The sequence below is a fragment of the Carcharodon carcharias genome, chromosome 21 (genome assembly GCF_017639515.1).
Source record: "Carcharodon carcharias isolate sCarCar2 chromosome 21, sCarCar2.pri, whole genome shotgun sequence".
NCBI lineage: Eukaryota > Metazoa > Chordata > Chondrichthyes > Lamniformes > Lamnidae > Carcharodon > Carcharodon carcharias.
The window spans coordinates 88,239,141-88,258,618 of NC_054487.1; the positions used below are offsets into that span (position 1 = coordinate 88,239,141).

The 19,478-nt window shown below is 48.7% G+C and overlaps 1 protein-coding gene across 1 annotated transcript in view; it reads right to left on the reverse strand.

Annotated features, from left to right (window-relative positions):
• Positions 1-2,234: 2,234 nt before the first annotated feature.
• The window catches only part of nav3 (neuron navigator 3), a 291,371-nt gene continuing 274,127 nt past the window's right edge, over positions 2,235-19,478 (reverse strand). Inside the window, exons 31-34 of the mRNA XM_041216018.1 lie at positions 12,905-13,101; positions 12,669-12,787; positions 10,067-10,270; positions 2,235-3,978 (exon numbers count right to left, since the gene is read on the reverse strand). Coding sequence (XP_041071952.1) covers positions 3,859-3,978; positions 10,067-10,270; positions 12,669-12,787; positions 12,905-13,101 — 640 coding nt within the window. The 3' untranslated portion in view covers positions 2,235-3,858. The remainder of the gene's footprint in view (positions 3,979-10,066; positions 10,271-12,668; positions 12,788-12,904; positions 13,102-19,478) is intronic.

Genomic DNA, 19,478 nt, shown 5'->3' on the forward strand with positions numbered 1-19,478 from the left:
ATTAGTGTCCTCCTTTGTGAAGACAGAACCAAAGTATGTATTTAGTTGGTCAGCCATTTCTTTGTTCCCCATTTTAAATTCCCCTGTTTCTGACTGTAAGGGACCTACATTTGTCTTCACCAATCTTTCTCTCTTCACATACCTATAGAAACCTTTACAGTCAGTTTTTATGTGGCAGTAAGCTTACTCTCGTACTCTATTTTCCCTTTCTTAATCAATCCCTTGGCCCTTCTTTGCTGAATTCTAAACTGCTCCCAATCCTCAGGCCTGTTGTTTTTTCTGGTCAATATGTATGCCTCTTCCTTGCAACTAATACTATCTCTAATTTCCCTTGTAAGCCATGGTTTGGCCACCTTTCCTGTTTTACTTTTGTGCCAGACAGGAATAAACAATTGTTGCAGTTCACCCATGCACTCTTTAAATGTTTGCCATTGCCTATCCACCATCACCCCTTTAAGTAACGTTTCCCAATCCATCATAGCCAACTCGCGCCTCATACCATCGTAGTTTCCTTTATTAAGATTCAGGACCCTAGTCTCAGAATCAACTACGTCACTCTCCATCTTGATGAAGAATCCTATCATATTATGGTCACTTATCCCCAAGGGGCCTCGCACAACTAGATTGCCAATTATTCCTTTCTCGTTATAAATAATCCAATGAGCTTATTCGAAAAGGAGCAGGAGGGTTCTCCCTGGTGTACTGGCCAATATTTATCACTCTTCCAAGATCATTAAATCAAATTATCTGGTCATTATCCCATTATTATTTGTGGGAACTTGCTGTGTATACATTAGCTGCACCTTTCCTACATTGCAACGGTGGCTTACACGTCATTTCACTGGTTGTAAAGCACTTTGTGGAATCCCGAGGTTGTGAAAAGCACTATGTGAATCCTGGGGGGTGGTGGGGAACGGGTTCAAACCTTTAAAATCAGACCTATCTCATTCAAAAGTTGGGAAACACTTCTTCACATGAAAGTTAGCAGAAATGTGGAACACCTTTCCACCAAAAGCAGCAGATTCTAGCTTGCTTGGATTCTGCAATCAACAGATTTTGCCTAGATAAGGTTTTAAAGGGATATAGAGCCAAGGCAGGTGAATGGAGCTAAGATGGAGATCAGGCATGATCTAATTGAATGATGGACCAGGCCCAAGAGGCTGAATGGCCTCCCCCTTTTCCTGCGTCCTTATGTTTTTCATCCTTTATTTATTTCTCGGTCTGTCACGCCTGCAGATCATTGGGGACTTTCCAACTCACCTCATCTGCCTCATTCTTGTACCTCTGAGAATGAGATGATGAAAGGGTGTTAAGTAGTCTAACATGTCAAAGAGAACCTTAACTCAATAAATAGTGTCACTTTAATGGTAAAGTCATAATTTAGACAGATACAATGTGCATAATTTGGGGGAAAAAGAACATGTACAAACTGGTTTACAAGATGGAGGGACAGATTAAAAACCGAGATTAATGACAACAGCCCATTAATCTGGTTACATCCAAATACTCAAACTGAAAGGTTAACACCTGAAAAAGACTACAAAAAACTCTCCCGATGATTGTTTTCATCATTTCTTTTTTTGTTGTTGTCATCGCTGATTATTTACATTGTATGTTACATCAAAATGTACAGAATACAAAATATGTTTACAGAAAACTGGTTCACAAAAAAAAAAACAGGTTGCTGAAGTCTCACTGAGATGTATCACAGATGGGCATGTGGGTTAACGGCAGAGTTGTGCTATATAGGCTAAGACAAACCGGACACTCAGTTAAGACGCCCCAGTTACACAGATGATTAAAAATTGGCAGTGGTGCACCTGTGGCTCATGTAAAGCTCCGATGGAGAGCAGCTCCAGCTAATGGTCATCACACAAAATAAAACACATCCCGTCTAGACAGAGAATTCTCAACAGTGTTTACAAAAATCCCAGCATATTCAAGTGAAATAAATGTTTACACCAAGTAGTACGCATATCAGAAATTCTCAACTCTTTACTGTGCAAGGCAAAAAAAAACACATCTTCCTTCTTTGTCCTTTTGTTTATCTATTTACAATTTCTCAACTTGTGCAAAAACCCTTTCGAACGCAAAGAAATCAGAAAAACAAACCTCTTCCTAGAGAGCGAGAGTGAAACCCAGCGAAATGCACTATGCACCCCCACCCCACAACACCATCCTGCCAACCACACCACCCCCCCCACGCCCCCCAATCCCATTCCCACCATCCCTCCTGTCCCCAAACAGAGTGAGCTGTCCCTTTGCTCATTAGTACAGGAAAGGCAAGGGGCCAATTTTAACCTAAACCAGCCTGGTAGAGGGGAACTGGTGGGATCAGGTCCAACTGATGTGAGAGCCCATTTGAATTCTCCATTGGCCCTTCAGCACAGAGTTAATGGGGGTGGGGAGGAGGAGGGAATGTTAGGAAGGGTGCCAGGCAGGTTGACATTAAAACTGCCTCTCCTTCCCTATGAAAGAGTTTCAGTTTTGCATATAGGCAGTAAAAACATGCTGAAAGTTTGTACAAGAAAACATTTTGTGCTCATGCCGTTCTGTCAAGTGCTCCCAGCTCTGCTGGGTTAAGTTCAGTGGAGAGCCATTTGTATTCACCCATCAATTATTGTCTTTAGCCACTTCACTGAATCATCATTTGTAAATTCTAAAAAAAACATAAAGAAGGTGGGGGGAGAGGGGAAAAAGACACACAAGGTGAACAGGAGTGGGTCTTATGTAAAGTCTTTGCTTGTTAAAGTATTTCAAGCTGCCCTTTTACTCATGAAATAAAACCCAACCCCTATTGTGCCTATGGTAGCTCCTCCTCATTCTCCCAAAGCCCTGGGTCTACTGAGTGTGCAATTATTAAACCTGTTCCCTTTCGGTCTCTCAAACTCCATAAATCAAGAGTTGCAAGATACAAATATTTACGGGTAAAATTAAGTGGCTTCATTTTAGTCCTGTAACCTGTTGAAAAATAAGGCAAGTAATTCAGCACCGTATTGAATGTTATTCCCCCCGGACACTGAAAGACTTTCCACAACCTCGACTGATGTAGCCCTTCACAAGCCAAGATTATCACTTGTACCAGTGGTGGAGGTTTAAGTAAGTCTGGTGACTGAGAGACCTTTTCGTCAAGTTAAAAGACCTGCAATTTAAAAAAAACACTGTACATACAGCAGTAGGAATCCATAAAATGAAGCCTGTTAGAAAGGAAAATTGCTTCAGACAGCAGCACTGGGAAAGCTGAGATGCGTCCAGCATGTTTTTGAAAGTTGACCCCACTGTGCTAGCACACTGCCCCCCACCCCCCCGCTTTGTGCTTATTGCGTGCAAGCAATCGGGATCATGGGCAGGAGTGTAAACCAAAGACTGTTTCTGGCCATTTCAACCAGCACCAATATATAATAGAGAGAGCTGAGGTTAGGACAGAGATGGAACATTGACTGCCTGATCCACTCCTTACAGCACCTCAATTAAAATAAAAATCAGGTTTACACATGTAAGTATTTTGCAAAATTCCAGTTTGGCTTGATTCATGTGCAATATATTTTGTGTGTGTAGGTATGTTTGTGTGTATTTTATTGTTTATGTACACGTCAACAAACTTGTTTTATCGATAAATCAAACTCAATTGGTGCCCATTAGTGTGTCCTTCAACATGGCTGACACAAGCTAGCTGTCCTCTCATTGAGAAATTTCTGCCTACGTGCAGTCAGTAGATCATCACCAGAGCTCGGAGGGTGTCCATCCCTCAATGTACTGTTTCACACCATCAGTGGATGGGGTGAGGTGGGGTGGGATTTCAACCAGATGTCTGTGAATCGCTCACCACCCCACCCCAGCCCCAGCTTCAAGTTTACTTTAAAGAGTTGACTCCAAGGATGAATCTAAAATGTCGTCATGGTGACTGGTGCTGTCGCTGTCACAGCTCTGGGCACTGGAGTAATTGGCCGCCTCTTGAAGTCTCATCAACATGTTCATCTAAGAAAAGATTACACATTTAAGCATGGTCAACGATGAACTAATATTGCATTCAGTTCATAATCAAAGGCAGTCATTGTGATAATGTGCAAGACAAAATGGTCAACACCTGTACATTTAGAAGCATATAGTGCCTGTGTTTCTATAAAGACAGGTTACACTCGAGGAGAATATCCATTAAAATGTAAATGGGTGTATGGTTGTCACTATGTGTAACGTTCTGCTGATTCCTTTAGCCTAATTTAAATATTCTGCCCATTGTTTGACGGAACAACATCTGTAAAGGTTCTTTTTCCATCTTGATGGAAGCACTATACCCCGTGACAATTTAACTGCACAGTAAACAATCTGTAACCAGGCAACCTGATATTAACTAAAATAGATAAACAGGAAATGTAGAAGAATATTCAGTAGGTCAACAACCGCAACAACTATTTATTTATACAGCATCTTTAATGTAGTAAAATGTCCCAAGCTGCTTCACAGCAGTATTACCATACAAAATTTGACCCTGAGTGAAAAAGGGGATATTAGGTCAGGTGGCCAAAAGCTTGGTCCCAGAGGTAGGTTTTAAGGAGCGAGAGAGGCAGAGAGGTGAAGAGATTTAGCGGATCCCAGAGGTTAGGGTCCAGGCTGTCAAAGGCACTGCCGCCAATGGTGGAACAATTAAAATCAGGGATCTCAAGAGGACAGAATGGAAGAAGCCACAGAGATCTTGGGGGATTCTGAGACTGGAGCAAGTTTCAGAGGTTGAGAGGAGTGGGGTTCTGGAGGAATTTGAAAACAAGGATGAAGATTTTAAATTGTGGCATTGTTTAACTAGGAGCTAGGTAAGCCAGTGAGCACAGGGCTGATGAGTGAATGGGACATGATGTGGGTTATGGGGGGTTCAACATGTGAGGTCAGCCTGGAATGCTTTAGAATTGTCAAGTCTCAAGGGAACAAAGGCACCGATGAGGGTTTCAGCAGGAGACAAGCTGTGGAAGCATTTTGTCTCAGGCAGTTACCAGGGAGAGGAGTGGAGTTGGTTGTTGTAGGGAACTGAGATTGTGATGGGGACAGGAGCTTCAGTCTTCCCTATATTTAAATGGAGGCAATTTTTGCTCATCCTGTACTGGATATAGGGGAAGCAAAATGCTAATGTATAGACAGGAGGAGTGGAGGGAGGCGGTGCTGGGGTAGAGCTGGGTGTTGAGGGAGGTGGTGCTGGGGTAGAGCTGGGTGTTGAGGGAGGTGATGCTGGGGTAGAGCTGGGTGTCGAGGGAGGTGGTGCTGGGGTAGAGCTGGGTGTCGAGGGAGGTGGTGCTGGGGTAGAGCTGGGTGTCGAGGGAGGTGGTGCTGGGTGTTGAGGGAGGTGGGGCTGGGTGTTGAGGGAGGTGGTGCTGGGTGTTGAGGGAGGCGGTGCTGGGGTAGAGCTGGGTGTCGAGGGAGGTGGTGCTGGGTGTCGAGGGAGGTGGTGCTGGGTGTTGAGGGAGGTGGGGCTGGGTGTTGAGGGAGGTGGTGCTGGGGTAGAGCTGGGTGTCGAGGGAGGTGGTGCTGGGTGTTGAGGGAGGCGGTGCTGGGGTAGAGCTGGGTGTCGAGGGAGGTGGTGCTGGGTGTCGAGGGAGGTGGTGCTGGGTGTCGAGGGAGGTGGTGCTGGGTGTCGAGGGAGGTGGGGCTGGGTGTTGAGGGAGGTGGTGCTGGGTGTCAAGGGAGGTGGTGCTGGGGTAGAGCTGGGTGTCGAGGGAGGTGGTGATGGGTGTTGAGGGAGGTGGTGCTGGAATAGAGCTGGGTGTCGAGGGAGGTGGTGCTGGGTGTTGAGGGAGGTGGTGCTGGGTGTCAAGGGAGGTGGTGCTGGGTGTCGAGGGAGGTGGTGCTGGGTGTTGAGGGAGGTGGTGCTGGAATAGAGCTGGGTGTCGAGGGAGGTGGTGCTGGGTGTTGAGGGAGGTGGTGCTGGGTGTCGAGGGAGGTGGTGCTGGGTGTCGAGGGAGGTGGTGCTGGGTGTCGAGGGAGGTGGGGCTGGGTGTTGAGGGAGGTGGGGCTGGGTGTTGAGGGAGGTGGTGCTGGGGTAGAGCTGGGTGTTGAGGGAGGTGATGCTGGGGTAGAGCTGGGTGTCGAGGGAGGTGGTGCTGGGTGTTGAGGGAGGCGGTGCTGGGGTAGAGCTGGGTGTCGAGGGAGGTGGTGCTGGGTGTCAAGGGAGGTGGTGCTGGGTGTCGAGGGAGGTGGTGCTGGGTGTTGAGGGAGGTGGTGCTGGAATAGAGCTGGGTGTCGAGGGAGGTGGTGCTGGAATAGAGCTGGGTGTCGAGGGAGGTGGTGCTGGAATAGAGCTGGGTGTCGAGGGAGGTGATGCTGGGGTAGAGCTGGGTGTTGAGGGAGGTGATGCTGGGGTAGAGCTGGGTGTTGAGGGAGGTGGTGCTGGGTGTTGAGGGAGGCGGTGCTGGGGTAGAGCTGGGTGTTGAGGGAAGTGATGCTGGGGTAGAGCTGGGTGTTGAGGGAGGTGATGCTGGGGTAGAGCTGGGTGTTGAGGGAGGTGGTGCTGGGGTAGAGCTGGGTGTTGAGGGAGGTGGTGCTGGGGTAGAGCTGGGTGTCGAGGGAGGTGGTTCTGGGTGTTGAGGGAGGTGGTGCTGGGGTAGAGCTGGGTGTCGAGGGAGGTGGTTCTGGGTGTTGAGGGAGGTGGTGCTGGGGTAGAGCTGGGTGTCGAGGGAGGTGGTTCTGGGTGTTGAGGGAGGTGGTGCTGGGGTAGAGCTGGGTGTCGAGGGAGGTGGTTCTGGGTGTTGAGGGAGGTGGTGCTGGGGTAGAGCTGGGTGTCACCAGTGAAAAGTAACGCTGTGATGTCACTGAGGGGCAGGGTTAAAATGAGAAATCAGAGGGAGCCAAGGAGAGATCCTTGGGGAGCACCAGGGGTAACAATGCAGAAGCAGGAAGAGAAAACATTACAAATTCTGTCAGGCAGCAGCTCTGGAACGTGAAACGTGGGCCTGAATCTTTCGCTGGTGATGGGGGCACAATCAGCGGGCACAGGGTGGATGGAAAACCCGCCCCCGACTGTGATCGGCCCCTGATGGTGATTTCACACTGGCCGGAAAATAAACAGGCAGCCGGCATGAAAGGCGCCCGGAGAAAGGCTCAGCGCTGCTGGGGTGGGGGTGGGGGTAGGGGGTAGGGGGTGGGGGGTGGGTGTTGTGGGGTAGGGGGTGGGGTGGGGGGTGGGTGGGGTAGGGGGTGGGGGGTGTGGGGTAGGGGGTGGGGTGGGGGGTAAGGGGTAGGGGGTAGGGGGTGTGGGGTAGGGGGTAGGGGTAGGGGGTAGGGGTAGGGGGTGTGGGGTAGGGGTTAGGGGGTATGGGGTATGGGGTAGGGTGTAGGGGGTAGGGGGTAGGGGGTGGGGGTGGGGGGTAGGGTGTAGGGGGTGTGGGGTAGGGGGTGGGGGTGGGGGTTAGGGGGTATGGGGTATGGGGTAGGGTGTAGGGGGTATGGGGTAGGGGGTGGGGGTATGGGGTAGGGTGTAGGGGGTGTGGGGTATGGGGTGGGGGTGGGGGTAGGGGGTGTGGGGTAGGGGGTGGGGGGTAGGGCGTGGGGGGTGTGGGGTAGAGGGTGGGGGGTGTGGGGTGGGGGTAGGGGATAGCGGGTAGGGGGTGGGGGTGTGGGGTAGGGGGTGGGGGGTAGGGCGTGGGGGGTGTGGGGTAGAGGGTGGGGGGTGTGCGGTAGGGGGTGGGGGGTGTGGGATAGTGGGTAGGGGGTGGGGGTATGGGTTGGGGGGTGTGGGCTGGGGGGTGTGGGGTAGGGGGGTATGGGGTGTGGGGTAGGGGGTTATGGGGTGGGGGGTAGGGTGTAGGGGGTGGGGGGTAGGGGGTAGTGGGTAGGGGGTGTGGGGTAGGGGGTTATGGGGTGGGGGGTAGGGTGTAGGGGGTGGGGGGTAGGGGGTGGGGGGTGTGGGGATGGGGGTAGGGGGTGGGGGGTGGGGGGTAAGGGGTGGGGGGTGTGGGGTAGGGGATAGCGGGTAGGGGGTGGGGGTGTGGGGTAGGGGGTGGGGGGTAGGGCGTGGGGGGTGTGGGGTAGAGGGTGGGGGGTGTGCGGTAGGGGGTGGGGGGTGTGGGATAGTGGGTAGGGGGTGGGGGTATGGGTTGGGGGGTGTGGGCTGGGGGGTGTGGGGTAGGGGGGTATGGGGTGTGGGGTAGGGGGTTATGGGGTGGGGGGGTAGGGTGTAGGGGGTGGGGGGGTAGGGGGTGGGGGGTGTGGGGTAGGGGGTAGGGGGGTGGGGGGTGTGGGGTGGGGGCTGGGGGGTGTGGGGTAGGGGATAGCGGGTAGGGGGTGGGGGTGTGGGGTAGGGGGTGGGGGGTAGGGCGTGGGGGGTGTGGGGTAGAGGGTGGGGGGTGTGCGGTAGGGGGTGGGGGGTGTGGGATAGTGGGTAGGGGGTGGGGGTATGGGTTGGGGGGTGTGGGCTGGGGGGTGTGGGGTAGGGGGGTATGGGGTGTGGGGTAGGGGGTTATGGGGTGGGGGGTAGGGTGTAGGGGGGTGGGGGGTAGGGGGTAGTGGGTAGGGGGTGTGGGGTAGGGGGTTATGGGGTGGGGGGTAGGGTGTAGGGGGTGGGGGGTAGGGGGGTAGTGGGTAGGGGGTGTGGGGTAGGGGGTTATGGGGTGGGGGGTAGGGTGTAGGGGGTGGGGGGTGGGGGGTAAGGGGTGGGGGGTGTGGGGTAGGGGGTGGGGGGTATGGGGTGGATGGTGGGGGGTGTGGGGTAGGGGGTGGGGGGTGGGGGGTAAGGGGTGGGGGGTGTGGGGTAGGGGGTGGGGGGTATGGGGTGGATGGTGGGGGGTGTGGGATAGGGGGTGGGGGGTGTGGGGTACGGGGTAGTGGGTAGGGGGTGGGGGGTATGGGGTTGATGGTGGGGGGTGTGGGGTAGGGGGTGGGGGGTATGGGGTGGATGGTGGGGGGTGTGGGGTAGGGGGTGGGGGGTGTGCGGTAGGGGGTGGGGGGTGTGGGATAGTGGGTAGGGGGTGGGGGTATGGGTTGGGGGGTGTGGGCTGGGGGGTGTGGGGTAGGGGGGTATGGGGTGTGGGGTAGGGGGTGGGGGGTATGGGGTTGATGGTGGGGGGTGTGGGGTAGGGGGTGGGGGGTATGGGGTGGGAAGGGGGCGGGTGCTGATGTCACTCCGGATGCGGGTCAGAGCTTTCATTGAGCTGCAGACCTCCAGATAATGAAAGGAACAGCAAAAATGCTGCAAACTATGTCCATGCAGCACAACCAAGCACCTGAAAGCAAACCTCATAAAACACCAGTCCCCAGGTATCTCTTTGTATTTTATTTCCCCACGGAGATTTCATCCTGCCTGGGATCGAGGTTTGAGCCAATATGTGAAGACCGATTGGCCCGGCCGCCAGTTGTAAATGTGGACCGGCCACCTCCTTAACGGGCTTAAATTTTGGCGGGCGCATGTTTCCGACTGACACACACGCCCACCGACCTGAAGATCGCTCGCGTGCAGGATAACGACGGGATGCTCGCCCAATATCATCTCACCCTGTCTCACGTCCGTTCGGCTCGGGCACAGGCTCGGGCCGTGAGGTGTAAAATTCTGTCCTTTGGGTTAATATTTCAGAGTAAGGATCTTTCATTCAGAATACTGGGGGTGAGAGGAGATCGAGCAAAGTGGATGTCTATTAAACGCTCATTTAAACTCCAGCTACCTTATTAGGTGATATCAGTTTTGCAAATTTTATCTCAAAACCTGCATCATGTTGAAGGGTATTAAACGTTCACTTTGTAATGTTGTTTATAATGTTGTAACATCTCCATTCTTACACGGCAGTATGTTCCCATTGACCTTCTCTCTGAATATGTTGCATATTCTCATGTGCATTTTATTTTTATATTCAGGATAAAAATGTTAAGTCTGAATCAAATGTCAAGATCCACCACTTGCCCATTTTGAGGATGTCATTGTGAATTTGGAGATTGCCAGCACATTCATTGTAGCGTGACCAACATCAAGCTTGTACCTCAAGTCATCTAAATGCAAAAAATGCGCAGCGGTAGAGAAAATAAATGCCATCACTGGGGAGAGCAGTGACAAGCAATGCCGTTCAGTGAGTCATGTCTGCACAGCGTCACTTACCAATGGGTCACCTTCACTATCGCTTTGGGGGACATGCTTGGAGGAAGCTCCTTCCTTGGCAGACGTGTACCCATCATAGCCCACATCATCAGGGCGCAGCTGCAGCAGGGGTGGCCATTCATGCTGTAATGAGCCAGCGCTCCATGGGTACGTGTCCACAACCCACCTAGCGGGATCCTCCCATTGCGCTCTCTTCCCGTACAGCTGTAAGGTGGGAGGGAATGGAAAATATTATTTTGAGCAACTCGCACAGCAATTCAGTTTTAGAAAGGTAGAACAGGACGTGGTTATTCAGTCCTTTAGTGATTAGATTGTAGCTGATCGGTACCTGAACTCTATTTACCCATCTGGTTCTGTAACCCTCGGTACACTTACCTAGCAAAACTCGATCATCTCAACTTTAATGTTTTCAAATGACTTCCAACCACGACAGTTTTCTTCTGGGGGAGAGATCCCAGATTTCCACTACCACCTTGTGTGAAGGAGCACTTCCTGACATCACCCCTGAACAGCCCCTCTCTAATTTTGAGGTTATTTCCATTGGTTTTGGACTGTTGGAGCTGACAACTCTCAGATAAGACATTAAACCAAGTCCCTGTCTGTCATCTCCGATGAGTGTAAAAGATTTCAGAGCACTATTTTGAAGAAACGCATGGAAGTCCTCCTCGGTATCCTTACCTATATTTAACGCTCAACTAATATCTCTAGAAACAGGTTATCTGATCAGGTTATTGCTATTATAGGAGTTTTCTGTTTGCAAATTAGTTGTAACGTTTACTTACATTAAAACTGGACTTCCCAGGTGCCACTTAGCCTGTAAGTTGCTTTGGGAAGGTCCGGGGTAATGAACAGTGCTATACAAAGCAAGTTATTTCTTTCATATCCTAAAATCTCCATCTACCTGCCTCAACAGGGGAATGCAATAGGTGGTGAGGTATTCCCTAAATTGGGAGTTCCTTAACCTTGTCCTCTTAGAGTCCTGGTCTAACATCTGTGGTTGATACCCATTGATGAAGCAAGGTGTGCCAGCCCGCTGAGTGGTGGGTATAGGGCCCACCTTAGGTGGATGGCCTGGACCACCCACTCAACCATGCCCCCGATCCATCCCCCCACTGCAGCAGAAAAGGAGAGACTATCTTCTCAACAGCAAATTATTAACATGGCCCCGCCTCACAAAAGGTATCAAAGAAGCATTTGCTATCTTTCAGGGAGAGGGAAATCTAACCATCATCCTCCAGCAAATCCTACCTATAGCCCGCCAGTCTTTGCCTGAATCTTCGAGCCTCTTCAACATGTAAAGTGCCCTGACTGGACCTACCATTCAAACACCAATGGGAGAACATCCCCTCCAACCACGGCCGGAGAGAAAAAAGGGAAAAGATTTGCGCTTTTACAGCACATTTCACCACTGCAGGACATTCCAAAGCGTTTTACAGCCAATTCAGAAGCTCTCTGAAGTGTTAAACTATGGTAAAGTGAAAAACACCACAGCCAATTTGCATGTAGCAAGGTCCCAAAAACAGTAATGAGATAAATGACCAGGTAATCAGTTTAGTCCAGTTTAGCGCCAATGACAGTAACAGAAAAATCCAGAGTGCAAGTGGATTTACATATAGAGGCAAGCAGAAATACACACTGGGCAGAATTTTGCTGTCAGCGAGCAGGGGGTGGGGCCCACTCACCGACGTGTAAAATGTCATGGGAACCCCCGACGTCACCGCGCCCCATTTAAATTTTCAGGAAGGTGGGGGTGCAGCAAAATCAGCTGTGGGCCCGCCGACCTGTCAATGGCCAATTGATTTAAAAAGTTGAATAAAGTTTTAGTGTAATTTATGATCATGTCCCATCTCATGTGACATTGTTACATAAGGGGGACATGTTCAGGATTTTTCTTTCTATTTTTAACGTTTTTAAAACTGTCAACGATCTCCCTGAGGCTGCACTTAGCCGCAGGGAGATGTGCGCATGCGTGAAAGCGCTCACTCTCGCTCTTTGGGGAATCCACCCCCACCCACACAGAGAGCACATAGTGCTTCCCGCCGGATGTCACACTGGGTGGGCCTTAATTGGCCCGCCCATGTAAAATGGAGGTGGATTTGACCTGGAATGCGTTGCCTGAAAGGAGACTGGAAGCAGATTCAATTACAACTTTCAAAAAGGAATTGGATGAATATATGAAAAGGAAAAATTGACAGGGCTTCAGGGAAAGAGCATGGGCAGGGCTGGGACTAATGTGTAAGTCTGACTAATTGGATGGTTCTTTTAAAAAGCTGGCATAAACACGAATGGTCTCCTTTGACGCTGAACAACTCTATGGATGGAATTTTATGCTGGTGGGATATTACCGCCCCACCCCACCACAATGGGCCCTAAAATTCCACCCTATGATTCTGTGAAGTGAGCAATTAAGTGCTTGCAATGTATTCATGTCTCACTGATGAATGAAATTACCATGACGCATTTATTGATATGCAGTTTATTTGAATGCATCTCGACTCTGGCGTACTTGTCTACAATGGAGACTTCAGAAAGTAATATGATATGAATGTGGATTCAATATCCGAATGCACAAAGCTTTTGAAAAATTAATGAAGGACATTACCTGAAGGCCTTCTCGAACTGCTTCCAGAAGGTAAGGTATAAGAGAATAGTTCCAAAGATCTGTGAACCAAACCCTGGAGCCATCTACATCCAAAGGGCATGAGAGGAATAGACGAGGACCTGAAGTGTAGAAAATGAATAAATCAATTAATGTGCAAACTAAGGCTTTCTTTACAGATGTCTACCTCCTATTGGAGGGTGGTAGAATTGGGCAACAGTTTGTGAATTTCAACTCACCAATAGTCACGTCAGACGAACTGTGCGTTTCTAAAAAACCATTTAAATGCTGCCACACTTTGGGAATCCAGTCGATGATTCTCAGGAGGTCACTGTTGCGCATGTTTCTGTCGATTTCAGTCTCAATTAATTTACGGCGTAGATATCGACCCAGAAATCCCTTCACAGGTTCAGTATGATTGGCACAGAGTACCCACCTACACAGCAAGAACAAGAGATAAACTAGGAGAGATTTTGGAACCGAGCTCACATGTGCATTGCCTCCGCCTGAATTTGCTTCAGTCTCTGACGGTGCTGGCTCATAGCATTAAATGAAATCACCAGGCCATTCAGCACAACAGGTCTGTACCAGTGTTTCTACTCCACACAAACCTCTTCCCAATCCTTGTCATCTCACCCTATCAGCATAATCTTCTATTCCTTTCTCCTTCATGTGTTTATCCAGCTTCCCCTTAAAAGTATCTATAGTATTCCCCTCAACCACTCTCTGTGGTAGTGAGTTCCTCATTCTCCCCACTCTCTGAGTAAAGAAGTTTCTCCTGAATTCCCGATTGGATTTGTTCGTGGCTATCTTATAGTGAGGGCCCTTAGTGCTGGCCTCCCCCACAAGTGGAAACATCTTCCTTACATCTACCCTATCAAACCCTTTCATAACCTTAAAAACACCTTTCAGGTCACCTTCTCTTTTCTAGACATTGAAACTCCAGCCTTGTCAGCCTCTATAATCTCTAAATTCTGATATCATCGTTATAAATCTTTTTTGCATTTCTCCAGTGTAGCTATATCCTCATTCATCAGCCTGGGGGACAGGCGTAAGAGAGTTTTCTGTGTCCTCCAGTGGGACTTGCAGCCTGGAATAGAGACAGCCCGACCTTACCAGACCCTATCGTGCACTGAAGCCCACACCTCTACTTAGATCATTCTATTCCATTAGGTGTGAACTCAATTACAAGACAAAGATGTTTGCTGTGATCAAGAGACAATGGCCTCAAGATTGACTTTGATTGGAAGCGCACAGAGATGCCAAGGACCCAACAACTCCACTGAAATTGCACCTTGGGTCCAATTTCCACATTGGCAGAGCTGCAGACTGTACACAGGTACACTGGACATGGCTGAACAGACTCTGGAGCACCAACATGGACCCGCTGCTGAGCTGCTAGTGAGATCAGCACCATAAGAACAGGAGGAGGCCATTCAGCCCTTGAATTTGTCTGTATCTGAATCTGCACACCATCTCCTGTTACACCTTTGTCTTGATCACAAATCTTGATTGGATGGGTGCCCTGCTGGCGGGGTAGGGAAGAATGGAATGGGGTTAGTGTTGCGGGTCATAGTGCTCTTCATCTGCAATGAACACTCTTGTTCCTCCTGGCTCTGCATGAAGGGGAGTATGCGAAAAGCACTGACCTTTTGGCTGCAGCCTCCAGTGGCCTTTTTGGAAACAGAATCACAGAATCTTTACAATGCAGTAGGAGGTCATTTATCCATTGATTCTGTGCTGGCTCTCTGAAAGAGCATTCTACCTAGTCCCACTCCCCCACCTTATCCCCATAACCCTGCACATTCTCTCTTTTCAGGTAGTAATCCAATTCCTTTTTGAATATCTCGATCGAACCTGCCTCAACCACCCTTTCAGGAAGTTTGTTCCAGAATCCAACCACCCTCTGAGTGAAACTCTTTTTCCTCACATCACATTTACTCCTTTGGTCCATTATTTTGAATCTGTGCCCTCTAGTTCTTGATGTTCTCTTGAGTGGGAACAGTTTCTCACTACTTATCCTGTCCATACCTCTCAGGATCTTGAATATCTCTATCAAGTCTCCTCTCAGCCTTCTTTTCCCCAAGGAAAACAGACTCAACCTCTCCAATCTATCCTTATAGCTACAGGTATTTATCCCTGGAATCTCCTCTGTAGTCTCTCCAATGCCTTCACATCCTTCCTCAAGTATGGCACCCAGAACTGGATGCAGTACTCCAGATGAGGCCTAACTAGTGTCTTATACAAGTTCAACATGACCGCCTTACTCTTGTACTCAATGCCCCTGTTAATAAAACCTAGCTTACTCTACACTTTATTAACTGCTCTCTCAACGTGCCCTGCCACCTTCAATAACTTATGTACGTATACACTGAGATCCCTCTGTTCCTGCATCTCCTTTAGAGTTTCTCCCGTATTTTATGCTGTCTCCTCACATTCTTCCTGCCAAAATGAATCACCTCACACTTCTCTGCGTTGAACTTAATCTGCCACTTGTCTTCCCAATCCACCAATATGTCTATGTCCTTTTAAAGCTCAAGACTATCCTCATCACAGTTGACAATGCTTCCAATATTCATATCATCTGCAAATTTTGAAAACATGCCGTGCACAGTACAGTTTCCTGTCACTCATCCAATTTCTTTTCCAAGTGCCAACTTTCCCTTTTATTCTCTGAGCTAGAATTTTGCTCACAAGTCTGTTGTGTGGGACTGGATCAAATGCCTTTTGAAAATCCATATACACATCAACAGCTTTTCCCTTATCAACCTTCTCTGTTACCTCCTCAAAAAACTCTGGCAAGTTAGTTAAACATGATTTTCCCTTAATTAATCCATGCTGGCTTTCCTTAATTATCCCACACCTATTTAAGTGGCTATTGAATTTGTCCCGAACTATAGTTTCCAGAAGTTTCCCTGCTACTGAATCCAAACTGACTGGTCTGTAGTTGCCAGATTTATCCTTGTATCCCTTTTTGAACAAGGGTGTAACATTCACAATTCTCCAGACCTCTGGCACCTCCCCTGTGTCCAAGGAAGACTGGAAGATTATCACCAGTGGCTCTGCAATTTCCACTCTTATCTCTCCTCCTCAGATGCATCTCATTCGGTACTGGTACCTTATCAATTTTAAGTAAAGATAGCCTTTCTAACACCTCTTCCTTCTCAATTATAAATTCCTCGAGTGTACCAGCTACCTCAGCTCTCAACTCGACCCAGGTACATCATCTTCCTTTGTAAAGACAGTAGTAAAGTACTTGTTTAATACCTCTGCTACTTCTACTGTCTCCACATGTAAGTCTCCTTCTTCATCCCTAATTGGCTCCACCCTTTTATTATTTACATGCTATAAAAGACCTTGGGATTCCCTTTCATGTTAGCTGCTAATCTCTGTTCATGCTCCCTCCTTGTTATTCTGATTAACTTTTTCACTTCCCCTCTGGTCCTTCTATATTCAGCCTGATTCTCCATTGTATTTTCTACCTGACATCTGTCATACATGTACTTCTTCCTTTTCATCTTTACCTCTAACCCTCTCGTCATCCAGGGTGTGCTAGATTTATTTGTCCTACCTTTCCCCTTTAAGGGAATATAGCTTGACATTGCCTGCAGTACTGTCTCTTTGAAGGTAGCCCATTGTTCAGCCACCGGCTTTTTCACCAACATTTGGCTCCAACTCACTTGACTCAGATACATTCTCATCCCATTGAAGTTGGCTTTCCCCCAATTAATTATTCCCACTCTGGATTGTTCTCTGTCCTTTTCCATGACAAATCTAAACCTTATGATACATGGTCACAGTCCCCTAGAGGCTCTCCCACTGATATTTGATCCACTTGGGCCAATTCATTCCCCAGGACCAGGTCCAATGGTGCATGTCCTCCTGTTGGACTGGAAACATAGTGCTACAGAAAATTATCTTGAACACAGTCCAGGAACTCTCACCCCTCTTGTCCCTTTGCACTATTCCTATTCCAGCATATTTTTGAATAATTGAAGTCCCACATTATAATTACTCTATAATTCTTTCACCTCTCTAATTTCTTTGCAAATTTGTTTCTCTACATCCCTTCCACTAGTTGGTGGTCTATGTGCTACATCAATCAATGTTATTGCACCTTTTTCATTCCTTACATCTAGCCAGAGAGATCCTGTCTTTGACTCCTCTCTCTCCAGTACTGTAATGTCATCTTTAATCAATATTGCCACTCCCCCCACCCCTTTTTCTTCCCTTCCTGTCTCTCCTAAACACCTGGTACCCAGGAATATTTAATGCCCAGTCCTGCTCTTCTTTGAGCCAGGTATCTGTTCTAGCAATAATATCACAATTCCATTTGTCAACCTGCTCCAATCTTATTAACCACACTCCGTGCATTTACGTCCATGCCCATTAATCCTGATTTAGGTTTTTAAACTCCCCCCCTCCTCACCCCCTTCACCATTGTTCTGACCCCATCTGATGTCTGACAATAGCCTACTCTAGTTCCAATACTCTCCAAGTGTTCTATTTACTCTCTGATATATCCTCCTTCTCAGTTAATATTTCTCTACTTCCCACTGCCAGTTTTTCTCCTCTCCACTCTGAATTTCCCTTCAGGTTCCCATCCCCCTGACAATCTGTTTAAATCCTCCCCAACAGCATTAACAAACCTCCCTACGAACACATTGGTCCCAGCCCTGTTAAGGTGAAACCCGTTCTTCTTGTACAGGTCCCACCCACCCCAGAACCGGTCCCAATGCCTCAGAAAACTAAAGCCCTCCCTCCTATTCCATTTCTCCAGCCATGTGTTGAACTGCTCAATCTTCCTATTCTTATGTTCACTAGCACCTGGCACTGGGTGTAATCCTGAGATCACTGCTCTTGAGGTTCTGCTTTTTAATTCCCTTCCTAACTCCCTAAAATCTGCTTCAGGACCTCGTCCGTTTTCCTGCCCATGTCATTGGTCCTAAAGTGGGCCATGACCTCTGGCTACTCACCCTCACCCACCCACCAACTCCACCACCCACCACCCCCCCCCCCCCCCCCCCCCCCCCCACTCACCCCCACTCAAAAGAATGTCCTGCAGCTGCCCTGAGACATCCTTGGCTTTGGCACCAGGGAGGCAACGTACCACCCTGGAGTCACGTCTACAGCCACAGAAATGCCTGTCTGCTCCTCTAATCATGGAACCCCCAGCTCCTATAGCACTTTCACTCTTCCTCCTCCCCTGAACCACCTGTGGTTCCACAAACTTGGCTCTTGCTACAGTCTCCTGAGGGACTATCTCACTCACCAGTATCCAAAATGGAAATGCAGTTAGAGAGTGAGATAGTCTCGGCCTGGTTCCTGCGCTACCTGCCTATTTCTTTTAGATGTTTTGGAAGTCACCCATTCCCTCTCTGCCTGTGTATGGCTTAGCTGTGCTGCTCCCACCTCTCTGACCATGCTATCCATATAATCCTCAGCCTTGTGAATGTGCCACAGTGACTCCAGCTGCCGCTCAAGTTCCACAACCCGGAGCTCAGGTTTTTGAGCTGGTGGCACTTCCAGGAGACGTAATCATCGAGGCCACTTTGTGCCTGTATCAACTTCCCACATCCTACAGGATGCACATTCTGCATGGCTGAGCTGCACCGTTGGCAAAATTACTGGGGGAGCCGAAAAACTGAGCTGAGAAGCTCCATCATTAGGCCCCTAATTAATATTCAAGAGGCCTAATGATTTTCTTAGGGAGCCACCAGTGTTTGCCTGAAGATTTCCTGACTCAATGTGATGTCAGGCAAATTTCATGGGCTCTTGGGTCACAGGAAGTGGTTTCCAATAAATTGAACCTTTCTGTCCCTGTTTTGTGCAGGTATAAAATGGGTGCAATTGGGTCGAATTTTTAACCTAATGAGTTTAATTTGCTCTGAGTATTGGAGTTTGCTGAGGTTACTGTGAAAGTACTCTTACATAGGCAGTTTCTACAGTTCTCTGGGGTCAAAATGAGAATGCTGTAATAACTGTAACACAAGGAAGAAATTATAGTGGTTACTAGGCTGAATTATTAAAGTGTTTAGTTGGTTCTACCAGACCAAGTTAAAAATTTACTGAACAGTCAATTAACTTGCAACCTTAAAAATGATGCTGCTACTTGGGGTCACTTGTCAGAGCTCCACACAAGTTATATATACACAAAGATAATTTGCCTATTGAACAGCAGTGCACATTTACAATATACTACCACCTTACATTTGCTTTTCCTTCATAGGGTGTGGACGTAGCTGGCTAGGCCGACATTTATTGCCCATCCCTAATTGCTCTTGAGAAGGTGGTGGTGAGCTGCCTTCTTGAACCGCTGCAGTCCATGTGATGTAGGTATACCCACAGTGCTGTCAGGGAGGGAGTTCCAGGATTTTGACCCAGCGATATAATGGCGATATATTTCCAAGTCAGGATGGTGTGTGGCTTGGAGGAACTTCCAAGTGGTGGTGTTCCCAAGTATCTGCTGCCCTTGCCTTTCTAGGTTGTAGAGGTCATGGGTTTGGAAGGTGCTGCCAAAGGAGCCTTGGTGAATTCCTGCAGTGCATCTTGTAGATGGTACACACACTGCTGCTACTGTGTGTCAGTGGTGGAGGGAGTCAATGTTTAAGGTGGTGGATAGCTTGCCAGTCAAGTGGGCTGCTTTGTCCTGAGTGGTGTCAAGCTTCTTGAGTGTTGTTGGAACCATACTCATCCAGGCAAGTGGAGAGTATTGTACATTGTAAGCAGTTGCAAACTCTTTCTCTCCTAGTCTCTAATTTAAGGTATCAGCCATGGGGCCAATCGATACAAAATTTTCCCTTTGATTTTTCA